The sequence below is a fragment of the Conger conger genome, chromosome 10 (genome assembly GCF_963514075.1).
Source record: "Conger conger chromosome 10, fConCon1.1, whole genome shotgun sequence".
In the NCBI taxonomy this organism is placed as follows: domain Eukaryota; kingdom Metazoa; phylum Chordata; class Actinopteri; order Anguilliformes; family Congridae; genus Conger; species Conger conger.
Window position 1 is genome coordinate 13,375,716 of NC_083769.1, and position 21,048 is coordinate 13,396,763.

A 21,048-nucleotide genomic window follows, 5' to 3' on the forward strand; every position below is an offset into this window, starting at 1 on the left:
CCCGTGCATACTGTCTGATGAGGGTGGATCCAGAGAGAGTGTCTGAGAGTGCTGTCTCCTCCTCCAGATAAGATCAGCAGCACTAACCCGCGCGTGATTGACGATGCTCGCGCTCGGCAGCTCTGCACGGACGTGCGGCGGTGCTCCTACTATGAGACCTGCGCCACCTACGGGCTGAACGTGGAGCGCGTCTTCACCGAGGGTACGCCTGCCCTACTACACCGTTACACACATACGCCTGACCTACTACACCGTTACACACATACACCTGCCCTACTACACCATTATACACATACACCTGCCCTACTACACCATTACACACATACACCTGCCCTACTACACCATTATACACATACACCTGCCCTACTACACCATTACACACATACACCTGCCCTACTACACCATTATACACATACACCTGCCCTACTACACCATTACACACATACACCTGCCCTACTACACCATTATACACATACTCCTGCCCTACTACACCATTATACACATACACCTGCCCTACTACACCATTACACACATACACCTGCTCTACTACACCATTACACACATACACCTGCCCTACTACACCATTACACACATACACCTGCTCTACTACACTATTATACACATACACCTGCCCTACTACACCATTACACACATACTCCTGCCCTACTACACCTTTGTACACATACACTTGCCCTACTACACCATGACACACAGGGTACTCCTACATTACTACACCACTACACACATGATCCTGTGCTACTACCCCATTACAACGAGGATAGTACTGCACTACTACACAATTACACACATGATTCTGCTCCACTACACCACAACACTCAGGATACTCTTGTACTACTACACCACTACACTCAAGATACTCCTGCTCTACTACAGCACTGCAGGCATACTGCTGCATTACTACACCACTATACACATACTCCTGCAATACTACACGATGATACACTCAATGTTGCCAAAAAGAAAGTTGAAAAAACAAAATTGCTCTCTCTTCCTCTCTCTCACCCTCTCTCCCCCCCTCCTCGCCTCTCTCTCTCTCTCTCTCTCTCTCTCTGTCCAGCTGCCCAGAAGATGGCGCAGGTAAAGAGGCAGTTAGCCCTTGCAGCCCCCTGTAAATCCCTCCCAAACTCCCCTGCCCACTCTGGAGCCTCCACCCCAGTGTCCGGAACCTTCACTGGACAGGTGAGCTACCTGCCCACCTCTGTGGGACAAGTGTGGTGACAGACCAGACAGGTCTATAGAAACGCGTTCCGGCCTGGCCAGGTCTAAAGCAGTGGTCTCCAATGATTCATGTGTCCATGCTACAGGCTGTGACACACTGCATATAAGACATAAGGCAACCGAAATAAGTCTAATCAGTACATGTTTACGGGGTAAAAATATGTACACCTGGTAGCAATTTCAAAATACCTGTGCCATACCTACCCAAACCATAACCATAACCCGAACCTAACTCAACCCCAACACCAATCCGAACCTTGACTTAAACCAAACTCCAGCCCAATACCAATCCTAACCTTGACTTCAACCCTAGCCCAGGTTGTTCCATAAGCACCAGCCGCCACCTAAATGGCCAATTATTGAGTTGAGGCTAAAACACAACTTTTGTGTCAGCTGTTGTAATGGACAAACTCATTCCTGACTACAGGCTGCGTATTGGCACGGTGTCGGGCACTTACAGTTAGTCCATTGTCGGGCTTTTGGTTTACTTGAGCCTTTGGTGATGTAGAGAACTTGCCTTCTTTGGCAGCGTTTGCGTGCTGTTGTGGGTAAGCTTGAATAGCCCTTCTGTAAGTGGTAAATGGACTGCATTTATATAGGCTAGCGTTTTTATCCGAAGCGCTTTGCGATCGATGCCTCTCATTCATCCATTCACACAGACACACCCACACACCGACGGTGGAAGGCTGCCTTGCAGGGTACCAATCAGCTCATCGGGAGCTATTGGTGCTAGGTGTCTTGCTCAGGGACATTTCAACACAGCAAGGGTGATCAAACTGCCAGACAAACTCTCTTACCGCCTGAGCCAATGTTGCCAAATCGTCACCACTTCTGCATTTGACACATGAAGGAACCATTGCTTTTTAACACAGGAACACATGGGAGTTATACATGCTCATATATTAGATTGTGAGATATCCAGATGTGCTTGGGGGAAGAATTGAGCATTAAACCAAGAAATGTGTTGAGCACAATTAAACAATAAGTTCATGCATTTCATCATGACACGTGACAGATACATTTATTAAATAACAGTGCAGGACAGTCCATATGAAGAAGTTTGAAATGGGAAAGGTACAGTGAAGCTCCAGAATGATGGAATCCTATTCAATATGTCTGGTCCTGTCTAAGTGGAGGGAAATGTAGCGACTAATTATAGAAGGGCATCACATCAGTCTACAGAATAAAACAGGGAAAAGCACAGACATCATCAGTTATAAAGGTTTAAAATGTAGAAACAAGGAGAATAAAATTGAAGAAATAAAACAATGTATATTGAAGGGAAAACATAAAATAAAATAAAAGGATTTAGAGATCTGTCTAAGCAGGTGTTCTTCTCTAAAGGAAGAGGCATCAGCTGCCGTGCCTTCTTATCTTAGCTACAGAAGTAGCCAAAAAGTGAAATAGAAAAGCTAGAAATGTAAACGTAAAAGTTCCCCAAAAGCAAGTGAAAAAACCTAAACAATCTCTTACTCTCTCTCTCTCTTTCTTGCTCTGTTCCTCTTTTTCTCTGTCTCATTTCAATTCAATTCAATTCAAATGCTTTATTAGCATGACATTTCAAAATGCATATTGCCAAAACATAGGGAAAATAACTAATCATAGCACCAAAAAACTATGACAATAATAACAGCATAAATTATAGTAATATAATATTTACGAACTATTCAGTGTTATTAGATTCAGTGTATTATGTTTATGTTTGTTAGATGTTTACTCACTGTCCCTCGGGATGTGGCAGGCTGAACATATTGAGCTGTGAGTGGGGCTCCTGGTCCTTGCTCTAAAAGCCCCACTTGTAGCTTTCCTTCATTTGTCAGGTTGGGGAGTTTGTTTTGGAATTTTCATATCTTTTTTAAATGCCTATGTTTTCCTAATGTTTGACATTTTTTAGAAGTGCATCTCCATACTACCTTATAATTAATAATAATAGTAATAATTTGTGATTTAGCTGACACGTTTATTCTAAGCAACTTACATTTGATTAGACTAAGCAGGGGACAATCCAATGCAGGGTTAAGTGCCTTGGTCAAGGGCCCAACAGCAGTGTGGACCTTATCGTGGCTACACCGAGGCTTGAACCACCAACCTTCCCGGTCCCAGTCACGTACCATAGCCACTAGGCTACAGGCTAGCTGGTCCCAGGCACGTACCATAGCCACTAGGCTACAGGCTAGCTGGTCCCAGGCACGTACCATAGCCACTAGGCTACAGGCTAGCTGGTCTCAGGCACGTACCATAGCCACTAGGCTACAGGCTAGCTGGTCTCAGGCACGTACCATAGCCACTAGGCTACAGGCTAGCTGGTCTCAGGCACGTACCATAGCCACTAGGCTACAGGCTAGCTCTCCTGTCTTGCAGTGGCGCATACACCTTTCTCTTTGTGTGAGCGTGTTTTCTCTCTCTCTCCCTCCAGGCCAGTAATGGAGCCCAGAGCAGTGACTGCTCCTCCTCTCTCCCCTCCACGCCCGTGGTCAGCCGTAAGGAGCTGGGCAGGGGGGGCGCCACGGCGGATGGGGGAGGGAGTGCCACCCCAGCCCCCCTGCGAAACGTGCCCCGCAGACGCACCTCCCTCTTCGCAGTCAGTACCCCCCCCATCTCTCATGATCCTCTGCTTCTGCTGCCTCCTCTCCCATGATCCTCTGCTTCTGCTGCCTCCTCTCCCATGATCCTCTGCTTCTGCTGCCTCCTCTCCCATGATCCTCTGCTTCTGCTGCCTCCTCTCCTATGATCAGGCTCTGCTCTCCTACTACAGCACGCGCACAGTCCCAGGTCACATGACCTCTAGGTTGAGTCCAGATGGCTTTATCACTATGGATGCATGTGCATTGCCAAGGCTAACGCTAATGCTAAATATTCAATAACACTGAATTTCAAAAATTCTCTCACGATCCTCAGATTCCCTAGGCCTATTACGCTCCATCTCGCACTACATACTCAATGTTTGCCAGAAAGGGCCGGTGTGTACTATGGGTGCAAGTGCATTGCCAATGCTAATGGTAAATAAGCAGTACTGTAACACTAAATTACAATCATTGCAATACTTCCTTACCCTCTCTGTTTAAATTAATTCAATCCGGGAATGCTTCTTTTGACATGAAATACACAACATAACATAACATGACAAAGTAATGGCGGGAACAGGCCATTCAGCCCAGCAATGCTTGTCTACCTTTCCTTTCCTTCCTAAGTGTATCTACTGCCTAGTTTTCCTAAAAACTAAAATAGTATCTAACACCGTATCAAGCCTGGACTTGAAAACCCAATACAAAGTATAGCCAATACTTTACATTGACTTTTCTCCCCACTTTCTCTCTCTCCAAATTAAAATTCAAATGAATTTTATTGGCATGGATACCTATCGCCAAAGCATGAGAAAAACCTGTGTAACAATGAATGTGTGATATTGAACAGTAATTAAGAAAAGAACATAAAAAGGATCAAGGAGAAAACTTCTAGAAAGTCAGTCTTTCTCTCTTTGTATCTCTCCCTCTCTCTCTCACCCCGCTGTAGAACCGCAGGGCAAGCGACTCGGAGAAACGGGTCACGGAAAGCAAGGTGGACCCTGCTATCGCGAGGGGGAACCCCATTAAACAGGTCAGTGAGTGACAGGTCCTGCTGACCAATTGGCTCATCCATGCTGCGGCAGCTTCGGATACAGACCAGACCCAGAAATTGGTTGAGGTCCGCCATCTTTAAGGACATTTCAACCTGTTAAATGTTCCTTCTAGGAGCTAGAAGTAGAAGTTAGGTGGCTCCGGAACTTTCCTTTGAGCCAGGAAACCAGGAGTCTCCCTCTCCTTGACCCGTGGTCTGTCTGTCTGTGTGTGTGTGTGTGTGTGTGTGTGTGTGTGTGTATCTGTGTGCCTGACTGTCTGTCTGTGTGTGTGTATGTCTGTCTGTGTGTCTCTCTGCGCGCGTGTGTGTCTGTGTGTGTGTGTGTGTGTGTGTGTGTGTATCTGTCTGTGTGTCTGTGTGTGTGTGTGTGTATGTGTGTCTCAGGGCATTCTGTGGAAGAAGAGTGGGAGCTCGCTCAATAAGGAGTGGAAGAAGAAGTTTGCGACGCTGTCGAGCAACGGGATGCTGTGCTACCACTCCAGTGTCAACGTGAGTCCCATACTTCCCACACCCATAACATTATCCTGCTCGACTTTCTGCACAATTTTTCAGATTTTCATTTAGACTGTGGTTTTGGCCCTTAGTTTGCATACTGATGACCTGCTAGCTGTGCGATGGCTGGCATTCGGGGGGTGGTGGGCTAAAGAAAGAAAGTTTGCTTCCAATAACTCCACAGCAGCCTGTGCAGCGATGTTGTGAGTCCTGAGGCACGTCATATGACTGGTGTAACTGCGTCGTGTGTTACACCAGTGCGATGTTGTGAGTCCTGAGGCACGTCATATGACTGGTGTAACTGCGTCGTGTGTTACATTGCGTGAGTGATGAGGGCTTGATCAAAAATAAAGATGGATAGGATCTCATAGATCTCAACTATGAGCTCCTATTCCGCTTTAGCCGTGCGAGAGGCCAGGAAGTGCCATGCACACGTGTAGTTATGCAAGTCTACTGTTCCCGTCTGAAGAAATCCAGAGAAGGCACTGTGAATTAGCGATTGTGAACAACTGTGAGATAAATTGTTTTTCTCTCTCTCCGTTTATGCTATGTTCCCAATAAGGACTCAAAAAGTACAGATTTACAGCTCATCGTAAGAAACATTCCTATAGGGACCCATTGTAAAAACAGGTCTCCGTAAGCATATTTAAGCGTGGTGCAATTTAGCTTCTAGGTCGGACCTCTCTGTTGTTACTCTCTGGCGTGACGTGGCAAAGTTCTGGGCAGCCTTTAACCTTTGACCTCTGACCCAGCAGGACTACACGCAGAACGTCCACGGGAAGGAGATGGACCTGCTGCGGGTGACGGTGAAGGTGCCGGGGAAGCGGCCGCCTCTAGCCGTCATTTCCTGCGCCGCCTCGCCCGGCCTCAACGGGCTGGTGAAGGACCCGCAAGCACCCGAGGGGGGCGTCGGGGGTGAGTGGGGGGGCAGAGAGTCAGCTTCCAAAAAGAGTACATCCCAGGGTTGTGCACATTTCACCACATCTGCTTTGGTCTTCTGTTGTAAAGCACCAAAAGTGGAACATTATGTAAAACCCGCTTTTTAGCTCGAGAAATATTGGTTGCCGTGCCTCATGATTCAGTATACATTGAAGCAGACAAGTCTTTTCATGCATGAAGCAGAAAAATTGGAATAAAACCCTGCTGTACAATTCTAGCTAAGACCTGCTTAATAATTCAGCCGGTCAAGCCTGTCGTAATCTGGTCTAGCTGGGTATCAACTAGTCAACCTGCTACCTGGTGTTTCAAAATTTCGCTTGAGCTGATCAAACCATTTCAAGCTGGGAGCTGGTCTGAACTGGTCAACCGGCTACCAGTAGTTTCAAAACCTAGCCTGTTCAGTTATTTTTCAGCTGGGAAGATTTCTAATCATTATCAGAGTTTATGTGGTGCCCTAAATTAAGTTCCAAATTGACCTCCACTTATTTTTCGGCCGGCAACAGGCAATCCTTTGGAGAAACACTACCTGAAATCCATAACATGTTCACAATGACGCATGTTCACAGTTTGCTAATTGTTGGCCCCATTCACTTCTACAAGTGTTAAGGCTCATGCTAGCCCCTGAGCTGGCTCTGTTAAGACCACCTCTGGTCAAACTGACACATCCTCCCTGACCCCGTCATCCTCATCATCATCATCATCATCATCCTCAGCTCCTGCTCCTCCTCTTCCTGCTCTCCTCCCCGTGGATGAGGGGGGCAAGTCCACCCTATCTCCGCAGGGCGGGGATAAGAAGCTGAAGCGCTGTCCCTCTACGCTGTCCAATAAGGCGCAGATCATGGGTACGCCAGCCGTTCAGCAAATGGTGCTTTATCGGTTATTGATTTATTGAATTACTTGATCTTTATCTGTCATGTTTAAAAGGCAGGTCGTATTTTTCCTCTTGGTCCTCTGCTTCGCTGCAGTAATGCTCCAGATTGTGACAAAGCTGGCCATAGCTTTAGGGGATAGGGGACAGGGGACACTGCAACAAGGTGTTTATTTAAAAAAGTACAAAGTGGGGAAACTCTGCTCCTTACAAAATGGCTGCCCTTCTTCTCTTTATGTGCCTGCATACAAAATTGTCTCCCTTCTTCTCCTCATGCGCCTACTTTTAAATCACTTCAGTTACAATCATCTTAATGAGTCATGTAAGGTTAACTGGATTTATGAGTGTTAAAGAGAAGACATGTTCCCGAATTGTCATTTAAAGCATTTCAGTCATTAAACAAACCGATAGTGAAGAGGCCTTCATCTCCACAAGGTCTAGTAAGGCTGTTGTTGCTGGGCAATATTGAAGCTGAGCTGCAGAACAATTTGCTTCTAAGTGACACCTCACAACACCTGTCCGTCAGATTCTGCTGCCGAGGCAACGGCCGGCCCTGCTGGCAGAGACCGCACCCTCTCCTCCCCGACAGCCGAGAGGAAGAAGCACAGGAGGAAGAAGAGCATGAATCAGAAAGGCGATCTCGCCATTGGGCAGGCAGAGGGTGAGTGTCCAATTACAGCGGACATGGGGGTGGGAAGCCAATCAGAATATGGACAGTGGTTGTACACCGCAGGGCAACACACAGTTGGCTGTAGGGTTGGCCATCACATGCTTTGGAGGAGAGCACATGCACTTTTCTGTACTCTCCTGTGAGCGCAATGGTGGAAATGAGCAAAAAATCGATTGTGTTAAATTATAGAAAATAATCCCATTAGAATGTTAGACAGTCACAAAAGAAAAGGATTAAGGCATGAATTGATATTGAAAGAGCCATTAGCCTTTTGTCCTTAGCCCATAGTCTTTAGCCCATAGCCATTAGCCTTTAGTCTTTAGCCCATAGCCTTTAGCCCACAGCCTGTAGCCCTTAGCACATAGACTTTAGCCCATAGCCTTTAGCCTTTAGCCCTTAGCCCATAGCCTTTAGCCTTTAGCCCATAATCTTTAGGCCATAGCCTTTAGGCCTTAGCCCGTAGACTTTAGCCCACAGCCTTCAGCCATTAGCCTTTAGCCTTTAGCCCATAATCTTTAGGCCATAGCCTTTTGCCCTTAGCCTGTAGTCTTTATCCCATAGCCTTTAGCCTTTAGCCCATAATCTTTAGGTCATCTCCATTAGCCTTTAGCCCATAATCTTTAGCCCATAGCCTTTAGCCCTTAGCCCATGGACTTTAGCCCATAGCCTTTAGCCCTTAGCCCATAGCCTTTAGCCCATAATCTTTAGGCCATAGCCATTAGTCCATGTCTTACTGCTGCTTCTTTTCCTTCTTTCACTTGTTCCTCAAGGGCAGCACCAGGAACAGCTGTACTTTATTCGCTCTGATATTTATTTAATTCTCTCCCTTTCTCTGTAATTACCTGTCCCTCTCTTTCTCTCCCTCTCTTCTGATCTGTACCTTTCTGCCGGCCTGGAAAAATGGCTGACCACTTTCTCTGCAGCCAAGCGCAAAATGTGGAAGTTGAAAAACTTTGGTAGTTTGAGAAACATTTACAAGACAGGTAACAGGAACAGGGAGGGCGGAGCATGCGGCTGTCTCATTCTTTATTATCTGTCTGTCTGTTTGTGGATCTAAGTGACTGTCTGTCTGTCCACCTGCTTGTCTGATTGTCTGCCTGTTTGTATGTCTGCCTGTCTGTAATAATGTTCTCTCATGGTACATTATTGTAAATAATACATAAATGTTGATAAATAATAATAATAATTGTGTGTGTGCATATGTGTGTGTGTGTGTGTGTGTGTGTGTGAGACACGCCAGCAGATTTTCCTCAGCGTGTAACCCTGTGTTTGTGATGAGAAGGGGAAACAGAAGCAGCCCGTGTGTGATAGTCTCTGTGCCTCCACAGAGGAGGAGAACACAGACTTCATCATGGTGTCCAGCACAGGGCAGACGTGGCACTTTGAGGCCCCGAGCCTGGAGGAGCGCGACGCCTGGGTCCAGGCCATCGAGAGCCAGATCCTGGCCAGCCTGCAGTCCTGCGAGAGCAGCAGAAACAAGGCGAGTCCCAGGCTGCAATGCGGCCTACTGCGATTTCCCTTTACAGCACCTCAGCCTGGGCCAAATTAATGTCTGTGTGTGTGTGTGTGTGTGTGTGTGTGTGTGTATATGTTCACAGGCGCGGAGTAACAGTCAGAATGATGCAGTAGCCCTACAGGCGATCCGTAATGCCAGGGGCAACAACCAGTGTGTGGACTGCGGAGCACCCAGTAAGATTTTCTCTTCAGCAACTGTGTGTGTGTGTGTGTGTGTGTGTGTGGGCGCATGTGTGTGAGTGTGTGTGTGTCATGGTGAGGCTTTGTGTGGACCTCCCTGGGTTGTGTGTGTGAGTGTGTGTGCGTGCATGTGTGTGTGTGTGTGTGTGTGTGAGTATGTGTGTGAGTGTGTGTGTGTCATGGTGAGGCTTTGTGTGGACCTCCCTGGGTTGTGTGTGTGAGTGTGTGTACGTGCATGTGTGTGTGTGTGTGTGTGTGTGTGTGAGTGTGTGTGAGTGTGTGTGCGTCACAGTCAGGCTGTGTGGACCTGCCTGGGTTGTGTGTGTGAGTGTGTGTACGTGCATGTGTGTGTGTGTGTGTGTGTGAGTGTGTGTGTATCACAGTCAGGCTTTGTGTGGACCTCCCTGGGTTGCAGTGCCCCTCTCACTCCCCCTTCCCCTCAGACCCGACGTGGGCCAGCCTGAACCTGGGGGCGCTGATCTGCATCGAGTGCTCGGGGATCCACCGCAACCTGGGGACACACCTGTCGCGCGTGCGCTCGCTGGACCTGGACGACTGGCCGCGCGAGCTCACCCTGGTCCTCAGCGCCATTGGCAACCACACCGCCAACAGCGTGTGGGAGAGCTGCACACAGGGCCGGCAGAAGCCCCGCCCCGACGCCACACGGTGAGCACTGGGGGAGGGGGGGTGACATCAGAACAGGCCAAGACAAAATGGCACCTAAGACCTCTAATTGATATTTACATGTGTGCCACTTTACCTGTCACTGGCAGCTGGATCTCAGCCCCGCTGAGAATTCCATCTTAAACTAGCCTAAACGGGTAAAGCTGGTTTAAGCAGTGTTTCGGTTATTGGTCTTCTGCTGCTGTAGCCTATCCACTTTGACGCGTTGTGTGTTCAGGGATGTTCAGGGATGCACTGCATACCACTGTTGTAATGTGTGGTTATTTGCATTACTGTCACCTTCCTGTCAGCTTTGACCAGGTCCAGCTAGAGACGACCTATGACCAGCTAGATGCGTCATAAACACAGCTTAAACCATCTTATGCCAGTTATCAGCTGGTTTTAGCTGTCACTTTCAGCAGGGTCACAGCTGGTATTTGTAAAGTTTTTCTTTTGTCCTACTACACTCACTGAGTGGGCAACGTGTCAGACCTCATGAGTGGATAGGCAACAGCAGAGGACCAATCTCTGCTGTAGTCTAAAAAATAAGTCTAAAAATACCTAATAAAGTGGTCAATGTATATCCTCTCTATATATTATTGCTGGAAAAGTTCATTTATTTACACAATGTTAGTTTAGCCCACAATTTAGTCATGACATCACATTAAAACACATATTTGAGTTGAAAACATTGATGTTGATTTTCAGAAATAACCATCATTTTTGTCAGTAAAAAACTTTACACAGTCTAATTTGAACTTCCTTGAGTGTCTTAATTAGTGTTTCAGTTCAAAATTATAAAATAAAGAAATAAAACAACCAACATAATACACATTTAATAAAACAATAATATAGTCAAGAGTACAATAGGTAAGATTGTTGTTACCATTGTAAATCCCTTCCTATCTTTGCAAAAGACTCACTGACATGTAGACTCAGCCTGTGTTTTTAGTCCTTAAATTCGGGTTTCAAAATATGCAGTTGACAGGCCAGCACAGTACCAAAACATTGTATAGCTGTACAACAATTGAAGCTCATTGGTTGAAAATTGGTTCTAATTGCCACAGCCAATGCCGTTTCAACGTTCACAGAGAAGGGGGAGGGATAAGCAGTGTTGTGGTTTGAAGGTGTTTGTTGCTGCAATTCCTCTCTTGACCGTGAGAAGTCCGAAATGACCTATTGTACCTTTAAAACATGTGTTGTGTGTGTGTGGCAGAGAGGAGCGGGAGACCTGGATCCGGGCGAAGTACGAGCAGAAGCTGTTTGTGGCTCCGTTGCCGAGTGCGGGGGGGAGCCTGTCCTCCCGTCTGCTCTCCTGCGTGACCCACAGGGACCTCCCCACACTGCTCCTCCTGCTGGCCCACTGCACCAAGGAGGACATCAATGCCCCCCCCACGCTGGTCTCCCCCCCGACGCCCACCCCCGGCTCCGGCCCCGGCCTGCCCCGGCCCGCCCTGCACACCGCCTGCCTGCACGGCGACGTGGTCATGACCCAGCTACTGGTCTGGGTGAGCCCCGCCGCAACCCCACCACAACCTGACCGGGTTCCTCACGTTATCGCTCACGGTTACGCTCTGTAAATGCACTCTAACTGCTGATCTACACTGGGCCTGTAAATACACTCTAACTGCTGATCTACGCTGGGCCTGTAAATACACTCTAACTGCTGATCTACGCTGGGCCTGTAAATACACTCTAACTGCTGATCTACGCTGGGCCTGTAAATACACTCTAACTGCTGATCTATGCTGGGCCTGTAAATACACTCTAACTGCTGATCTACGCTGGGCCTGTAAATACACTCTAACTGCTGATCTATGCTGGGCCTGTAAATACACTCTAACTGCTGATCTACGCTGGGCCTGTAAATACACTCTAACTGCTGATCTACGCTGGGCCTGTAAATACACTCTAACTGCTGATCTACGCTGGGCCTGTAAATACACTCTAACTGCTGATCTACGCTGGGCCTGTAAATACACTCTAACTGCTGATCTACACTGGGCCTGTAAATACACTCTAACTGCTGATCTACGCTGGGCCTGTAAATACACTCTAACTGCTGATCTACGCTGGGCCTGTAAATACACTCTAACTGCTGATCTACGCTGGGCCTGTAAATACACTCTAACTGCTGATCTACGCTGGGCCTGTAAATACACTCTAACTGCTGATCTATGCTGGGCCTGTAAATACACTCTAACTGCTGATCTACACTGGGCCTGTAAATACACTCTAACTGCTGATCTACGCTGGGCCTGTAAATACACTCTAACTGCTGATCTACGCTGGGCCTGTAAATACACTCTAACTGCTGATCTACGCTGGGCCTGTAAATACACTCTAACTGCTGATCTACGCTGGGCCTGTAAATACACTCTAACTGCTGATCTATGCTGGGCCTGTAAATACACTCTAACTGCTGATCTATGCTGGGCCTGTAAATACACTCTAACTGCTGATCTATGCTGGGCTCCCATCAGGGGTGCGCTGAGAGCAGGGGATCATCCGAGAACTGCTGGTCTGCCCCCCGCCCTTTACCTGGGAGTCTAGCCAATTGGTAGAAGTAATCGTTCAGCTAATTGCGTGGGAGAAAAAAACACCAGGGCCGGATTCGGATTTGCGGTCCAGATTTGACGATTGCTGGTCTGGAATCTGCGTAGCTGCATCGGAAACCTTTTTGGAGAAGATTGGACACCCCTGGTCTAGAGCCCACTTAGCCTGGTTCCTCTGGGATTCGCCCAGTAGAACGGAGTTTGCTGCCATCTGCACAGGTTAAGAGGCAGATTGTTTGGGCGAATCCTGAACCTGCACAATGACAGGTCTTTTCTTTCGCTCATGGCCTTATTTGCTTTGCTACAGGAAGTCGCCTTCCTGTGGTCAAACACATTTGGTGTTGAGGACAAAGTCATTTACTCAGACAGGCAGAAGTGTGTCCGGGCTGTGCCAGCATTGAAAAAAACATTGTGGCAGATAAATTAGTGTGTTTAGTTAGTTAATAATTCTACCTGTTAATTAGGTATATACCCTGCTGAAGAAAACGTCTCAAGCTGGTCATAGCTGGATTTTACACCAGGGTACACATTTATTTACTGATTACAAACCCTCATGGACAGCTTACCTTTTGACATGCACTAAACAGCCGCTTATTTACTGGAGCTGCTCAGAGTAAGTACCTTGCTGAAGTGAACACAAAGGTGCCCAGCCTGGAATTTGAAACATTACACCTCCGCTCTCTCCTTCTCCCACCCCCCATATCACTCCCCCCCCCGCCCTCCCTCCCTCTTCTTACTCTCCTCCCCGGGCAGTATGGGAGCGATGTGAAGGCGCGTGATTCTCTGGGACAGACGGCCCTCGTCCTGGCCCGACACACGGGCAGCCAGGAGTGTGTCGACATCCTGCTGCAGCACGGCTGTCCCAACGATGCCCCCCCCGCCATCTCCACACCTGGGCTGCTCCGGAAGAACAGCACCACCAGCCTGAGCCGCGGCAACTCCAGGAGAGGGGTGTCCTAATTTCCCCAGGCCAAAGGGTAACATGCGCCCACTCCCCCATACATTGCAACAGCAGTCATTTTGTGCAGCGCAGAGGAGATTGAATTTGCTGCTGTCCGAAATGTGAATGAACCCCTGCACTTCTCAGTCTTAACCTCAATCTTGTGTGCATCTGTGCCTTTGTGCAGATGTGGATTTTTCAAATGTTTTTTTAAATCTTGAGACTCTTGGATTCAAACTGAACCAACAACAGGGAGAGACTGAAAACAAGACTCTTAAAACTAAAGAAAAGACTTGACTAAACTTACAAATGAAAATAATGGAGACATTTCAACAGAGTAAAAGCAATAGATGTTTCCTCTCATTGTGGTTTGACATTTTGTGGCTGTCGGGTCACCATAGAGTAATTTTTTTTTTTGGCAAAGCTGATGCATCGCATTGAAGAAATTACTGAATATTCAAAAGATTCAAAGCACAAACAAAAGATGCATCACCAGACAAGGCAGCGTGTTTTGGCCCTGTGATCTCACTTCCTCCTCGCGACCAAGGGACTCACAGAGCATGCTCACTGGACTGCATCTCACCTTCAGCACATGCGTTAGCTCTCTTCCTTTCACACTGGTCCCGAGCAAAGGTTCACTTCAACCATTCAACAGCGTGGATTCCAGCCAGTACATGCAAGCATCAACAGAGGAACATTTTTGGATCAGTTTTGTATAGATTCACTTCCACAGAAAGAGGGAGAAAGTTCTGGAATGGGGACTGAAAACTTCAGCATTAGCTTTCATCCTAAAGCAGTCAGCACAGTGTAACAGGAGTGTGTGACTGATATGTTCAGGAGGCCCTCAGGGTCATCTAGCCCCCAGCACATAATGTGCTCTATCCCTCTATATTCTCACCCGAGTTCAATCATAAACAGTTGAGGGGGTTTTTTAATTCCGTTTTGTAGACAATTTTGGTATTACAAATTAAATTTTGTTTAACAATTGAATCAATGTCATTTGCCTTTTTTCATGTAGCTATTAATTTGCTTTTATTGTTACTCATCACTTAATAGTCTAACTAAGGGTGTTTTCATGGCCGACTCACCTGGTTTGAGCTGGTTTTGATGGTTCCTTGTGCCCTCACCTGGCTCCCTCTCCTGGATTCCTCTCAGAAACATCACAAGCCCGGCGAAACGAAGGAGGGGAGGAGGGGAGGACAGAGTAAAACTTTCACAATAATTCAGACCTCCCTGTTCACTCCCGTGTCGTTCTGGAGTGATGTTTAAACCCCCCACCATCCTGATCCCATTATATTCTCACCCGAGTTAAATCAGAAATAGACTATTTAAAATGTGATATTACAACTTGTTTTTTCAATGTTTTCAATGTTGTATGTCTTCTATTTAGCTATTAGTTGGTATAGTCTTTCCAAATCTCCTCTTAAAAGGACTATGTTTTCTTAATTTATGAAAAAGTTAAAGTGCCTCTTCTTCATCACAAGGAGACAAGGGCACAAGGGAGGAAGGAAAGCATCACTGAAGTACTGAAAGTTTACTTGCCTGCCCTTGCATAGGTAAATTGAGTATTCAAGAAAGTTCTTAAATAGGAGAAAGGCTTCCATAAATGTAGTGTACTTAAAATCCATGCATGATATACGTACGTTTTCAATTCCATTCAACTCAATTTTAGTTGTACAGCCATATATACTGCCACACAGATGATTTACTGAGTAACATAATGGTTTCTTGTGCCCAAAACTACTGTGTTCTCAAAATATGTACTGTCCACTAAACATACTGCAGATTGTCCAACATTTCCTCCATACTAATTTCCAACAGTATATAAGATGCCCACCCTTAATAACACACCCCCGCCTCTCCTCTATCATCTATTGGACTGTGATTGGACCTGAAGGTAGCTCCACCTCTTTCTTTCTGTGGGACCTCCTAAAAAGTAGGCGTTGGTTTCTTGGATCTAATATGGTTGCAGATTTTAAGGTGATAAAAAAAAAACTGGATTCCCTAGACTGGCCACCCCTGCTCTAGTATGCGGTCTACTTCTGTTCAGGTGTATTTTAACATGCAGTGCCCTCCATTTCATACATTGTGTGAATTTGGTGATTAAAATGCTTCTATGTCATGTCCAAAGTGCAGAAGGGTCATTTGTGAAATGGAGGGGATGTGGACCTGCATTCACAAATTTGTGCTTTTTAGGGATTATCCAAGCATGCGCTTGTACTGCGCATTTTAACAGCACAACATATGCCTCAATGGGACAATTTAAGTCTCTGCCCCCTCTCAAAGCTGATTGGCTACCAGCTTTGGTACAGGTGTCAGTGGGCTGTGGGAATCTACCTGAGCCCGAAGGTAACATCTCTGTCTCACCTCTGTGTCCTTATGGAGCTAGTTTTACTCCGGGTGTTTCTACGACAGAATAAAAAAAGAATTTTGAAATATGAAAACCGACATTAAGGATGACGATTGTTGGCTTTGCCTTTTTAGATTTCTTGTCTTTTTTAATTGTAGATTTTTACATTTAATATTGCCTGTTTGCATTAGAAGAAGCAAAGTGAGGTTATGAGCAATGACAGGTGCCCTTGCTGAAGGAAGTGCATTCAAATGTGTGTTTTTAACCCAGAGTCAGGGAAAATGTAACGCTCGTTTTTGTAACACAGTGACAGTAGAAAGAAGACAAAAGACCAACCAACCGTTTTTAAAGTCCCGTGTCATTCCGTGCTGTAATTGCAAACCCGCAGATAGCATCGTCAGTGTTTTTAGCCAACCGGCACATTCTGTCATCACAGTGAACAGTATTATAGTAATTAAGTATTTCAGTAAAATGCAGTTGTTACATTTCACATAGGTCTAGACAAACTGTTCTCCATTAAAACCAGAGGCACAACATTTGGGTTAACCACTTTTCTTAAAGTGTTTAGCTTTATAATTATATTGTTATCACTATTATTCTTGTCATTGTTATTGATAATGCATGTACAGCATTGTAATGGTACGTGAATAAAGTTTGTATGAATATCTAGGACTCTTTGTAGCCACAGTGTTATGTGAATTTGATTTGGTCATGATGTCTTCGTTTTTTGTGATTTATTTTCAATTCAATTTTTAAAAGATTTTGAATGATTGCTGCTGTTTGGGATTTTGAAAATAGACTTTAAACTTTAGAGAGTGTTGGTATTCTCCTCACTGATGTAATGGAGTTATGCATTTAAGAGTGCTAATGAAGAGAGTTCAGAATTCACTGAGCTATCCATTAAGAGTGGTACATAATGTGGAGTATCTATGGATCCAGTGTGCCCATGTGCTGCTCCATTGACTGCAGCTATGTGCCATGTACAGTGATCCCGGAAAAAAGAGCCCAGTGTCAATGATACAAAGCTCTGTGCTAATAGCTCCCATTGTGGAGAAGCTTTAGCCTGTTAAGCATGAGTTAGTTACAAGTCAGGACTATTTGCTCACATAAGTACACATATCACATTATGAAATATCAAGTGTTTATATTCAAGCTTATACAGTTTAAAGCTTTTCTTCCCCATCATGAAAAAAACTGGTTTAAGCAGGTGGTTTTAATGTTGCGGCTGTTCGGTGTATATTGTATAGAAAGGGATGCAATTCCTACAGGGATCACCCAATACGGATGCAAATACCCCCAAATTAGAGGGGACAGTCAGCACTTTAACCTCACATGTATCGTTTCATTTCAAATTCAATGTGCAGGACTACTGAGAAAACAAAACTGAAATTGTTGTCCACTTACATGCAGACTGCACTGCATATATTATTTTTGTACATAATTCATATATTTAACCAGTAACTCACAACACGCAGTGGTATATAGACCTAGGGGGCGTAGTTTGTGCATAAAATTACAATACATCACTTCCCGGAGTGAGTGCTTTCATGAAATGGTTACTAAACATAATATAGATATTATAGACACAATCTGAGTAAAACAGTTTTTATTAACGGCTTCATTCCAATAATAATTTACAAGCAAGTAGTCCCTGTATATTACAAGTAATGCCAGGCATAACTGGTTGCTATGCAACGTTAGTAAACTAACATTGTTCTGCCAAACCCGTTAGCTAGTTAGCTTGTAAGCTACCGTGAGTGAGCAAACAAGGGTGTCTTTTTGATGTTTATTTGTATCATTGTGTAAGCACTGAAAAACTGTCCAACATTAGTGGGACCACGTTGCGTTGGTCTACTCGTTTTATTTGTATAACGCTGCTCTGCTTTCTCCGATCCACAAAGTTTCCACGTTCAGTCACCCTAAAGCTCTCGCACTTCTGCCTGCTTACTGTACTATAATATAGTAACAAGATGCCGAGAAGCTGAAATGTTTACATTTTTGAAAACACAGCAGAGCCTGGCGGAGCCTATCCATGACAATGAATTTCAGTGTTCCACCTGTGTTCCAGATCGTTGATAGGGTTCTGATGTCTTTCTTTCCAGCAGCGTCTTCTAGGTGGCAGGCGGTGTCTAGGAGGCGGGCGGTGTCAACGGCCGCAGGGTTGAAAGGGTAGATGCCGCACTTCCTGAACCCTGCCACCACACACCTTAGTGCCAGGCACTGCCTGTACAGGTCTCTGAGCACCCTCGCAAAATTCGAGTTGGCAACGACAAACGAGCGGCGAAGCTGATGGAGACTGCTCGCGGCTTTCGCGAACTCCACTTTCAGCCGCGCGAAGAAGCCCCCGCCCAGCGGCTGCAGCACACAGGAGAGTTTGGCCGGGAGGCAGAGGAGCACCACGCCCTCCCCGATCGCGACGTCCGTCGTCTCCCTGTCGATGTGGCTGTCGTGGCCGTCGAACACCAGCAGCAGGGGCCGCTCCTTCACGGCGAACCGGAGGAAGTGCTTCCGGAACCACTTGCGGAACAGGGCGGTGTCCACGCGCCCGGACTCGCTGCGGGCGAACAGGGCGTAGTCCCCGCTCGGGTAGCTCTTGGGGTAGATGATCACCGGAGGGACGTCTTCCCCCGCCGCATTCAGACACGCCAGCACCGTGACGTGACCCCCGGGCTCCTGGCCGTGGGGTCCCTCCGTCTGGAAGCCCGACCCGTCGCAGTTGTAGATCTGCCGGGGTTTGGCCATCCAGTTGTCCTCCAGCGTGGCCTTCAGCATGCTGAAGTAGGGCCTTGCGTTCCCCCCGCCGGAGGACGCGGCTCCCCCTCAGACGATGAGGCTGCCCGTCCTCGTGGTGAGCTCCTCGCGGTGACGCTGGCGGAGGTTCCTCCACCAGATGGGGGAGAGTGGTTAACGTTCGGCTTCCTCTCCCTCCTGACGATGAGATGAAATAATCAATTCCCATATTCATCATCAACCCCCAATTTCCACTGCAGAGGGACTTCTTTGGTGCAACCCCCCCCCCATCATTTATTTTGCCCTAGGCGTACTCTTGGGGATCAGTTTCTCTGTAAAGCCCCTTTGTTAAAAGCACTATACAAATAAAAATATCTCCAGAATGATAAATGCAATGAGTTGTAAACCCCCCCCACCCCTTTTTACTGGAACCATCACATTATTACAGAAAACAAACTATACGGGATGTCCTGTACCTGATGGAGGTGCCAGAGGCTATGCATTGGGATTGTGAGTGCCCATGGCTTGCCAGGTTCTGGCAATAGCGGATCAGGGACAGCTTGTCTGAGTTAGACAGCAGGTACCCTGCAACTGCACCATGGGTCACCCTCCCATTCACCCGGTGCCCCAGCGTTGACCGTGGGACCTGGGATCGAGAACATGGGACGGAATGAACATTTTTTTTAAATGAATGTGTTGAACATGCAAAAATACAATTTAAAAAAAAATCAACAATCAAGGAAGTGCAGTTGTTTTCTACCTTGTGGAGCCTGGCTGCCTGCCTCACAGCCACGCCCTCCTTGCAGGCTTCCATTGCCTTCAGCATCATCTCCTCGGCCCACAAACCCCGTTTTTTTTTTTTTCTTCATCTGCAATAATGTATGGGACAACAAAAAAAAACTATAATAAAATAAAAACTAGCATCTTTCCTTTAGACATATTTATATGGGAAACATAGGAAAATATTAAACATTTTTAAGTTCAATTGATTTAGAGTCTTCAAAGCCCTGACACAGCACTGGAATTTCATCCAATGTCCTCCTGGATAACAGACAATCAGGAGAAAATGTATAAAACATTTCGTTTTGAGAAGTCATTAAACAGGAAGTGGAATCATACAGAAGCTTCTGCAGCAACAAACAACACTGTTTGTCCTTCCCACAGTCTAAGAATATAACGCGTAATATAAAGCGTTCAGTGTTCTCGTGCACTGTTTTGGAAAGGTGACAGTGACAAACGCGACCAGCCTGCGGTCTTTTCGTAGTGTTCTAGCAAGAAAATGTTCGCCAAACAGGTGGCTTTATGAAATGTTGACTACACAACACGAGTTCTATTTCTTTTTGAAGTTTTCACTTTAGCTAAACAACTATATTACGAGTAAGCAACGTATTTAGCTATGTAAGTAGCTGGTTATATAACTAAGATGATAGTCTACAAACGATGCAACTGCAACAGTTTGAGACAAATAAAGGTTTAGCTAAACACGCATGACTGAACAAGTAAAGATATAAAAGGAAGGTGTAGCTGCCTAAATTGCGCTCCAGACAAGCGATCACTAGAACTCTGTATACTATTGCGCATTATCCAAGATTATCCAAGCGAAGAATACATATCTAGTTATAAAACGATACGAGTTCGTTATCGATAGCAGCAAGCAAATTGGCTATTAGTTAGCTTGTCGAATTGACAAATATCCACCTGAGGCACAACACTTGCATTCGTATTGGTGGATATTTGTATATTTGTCGACCTAACTATGGCTAATTTGCTTGCGGAAAATCCTTACCAACTTTAGTTTAGGACTTCTGAGTACATTAAATCAAAGACAAAAGGAGGAGACATTTATTCACATCAACATCACATTATCCCTTAGAGCACATTCTTTTGTTCAGGTGCCCCATCTTACCAAACACTCCTACTGCTGTAGATTCGGTTCGCTGCATTTTAGCAAGCACGGTTAGCTATCAATCAACTTATTTCACCGTCAAAACATTAATATTGTAAACCATGCGTATTATTATTACAAAATGTACCGTTACATGTATGATGCTGAATTATTTTTGGACAGTTTATTACGTGTAGTCTTATGGGACTTACCTTTGAACGTTAACGTTCATTATGCTGAAAAATCAAAACAAACCCATCAGCGAGATAGCAAAAACATTAGGTGTGGCCAAATCAACTGTTCAGCAACACCAAAACACCCGGAAGACCACGGAAAACAGCTGTGGTGGATGACAGAAGAATTATTTCCCTGGTGAAGAAAAACCCCTTCACAACAGTTGGCCA

At 45.9% G+C, this 21,048-nt stretch overlaps 1 protein-coding gene across 2 annotated transcripts in view; it reads left to right on the forward strand.

Moving 5' to 3' along the window:
* The window catches only part of LOC133138708 (arf-GAP with GTPase, ANK repeat and PH domain-containing protein 1-like), a 34,234-nt gene extending 19,565 nt beyond the window's left edge, over positions 1-14,669 (forward strand). The window contains exons 6-19 of one of the 2 annotated variants that reach the window (XM_061257677.1): positions 68-202; positions 1,079-1,200; positions 3,656-3,820; positions 4,753-4,836; positions 5,242-5,346; positions 6,105-6,264; positions 7,002-7,130; positions 7,683-7,817; positions 8,750-8,809; positions 9,155-9,306; positions 9,425-9,515; positions 9,965-10,187; positions 11,401-11,692; positions 13,493-14,669. In XM_061257677.1, the coding sequence (XP_061113661.1) occupies positions 68-202; positions 1,079-1,200; positions 3,656-3,820; positions 4,753-4,836; positions 5,242-5,346; positions 6,105-6,264; positions 7,002-7,130; positions 7,683-7,817; positions 8,750-8,809; positions 9,155-9,306; positions 9,425-9,515; positions 9,965-10,187; positions 11,401-11,692; positions 13,493-13,699 (2,060 nt within the window). In that variant the 3' untranslated portion in view covers positions 13,700-14,669. The remainder of the gene's footprint in view (positions 1-67; positions 203-1,078; positions 1,201-3,655; positions 3,821-4,752; positions 4,837-5,241; positions 5,347-6,104; positions 6,265-7,001; positions 7,131-7,682; positions 7,818-8,749; positions 8,810-9,154; positions 9,307-9,424; positions 9,516-9,964; positions 10,188-11,400; positions 11,693-13,492) is intronic. The other variant, XM_061257678.1, reaches the window with a different exon arrangement.
* The last annotated feature ends 6,379 nt before the right edge of the window (positions 14,670-21,048 follow it).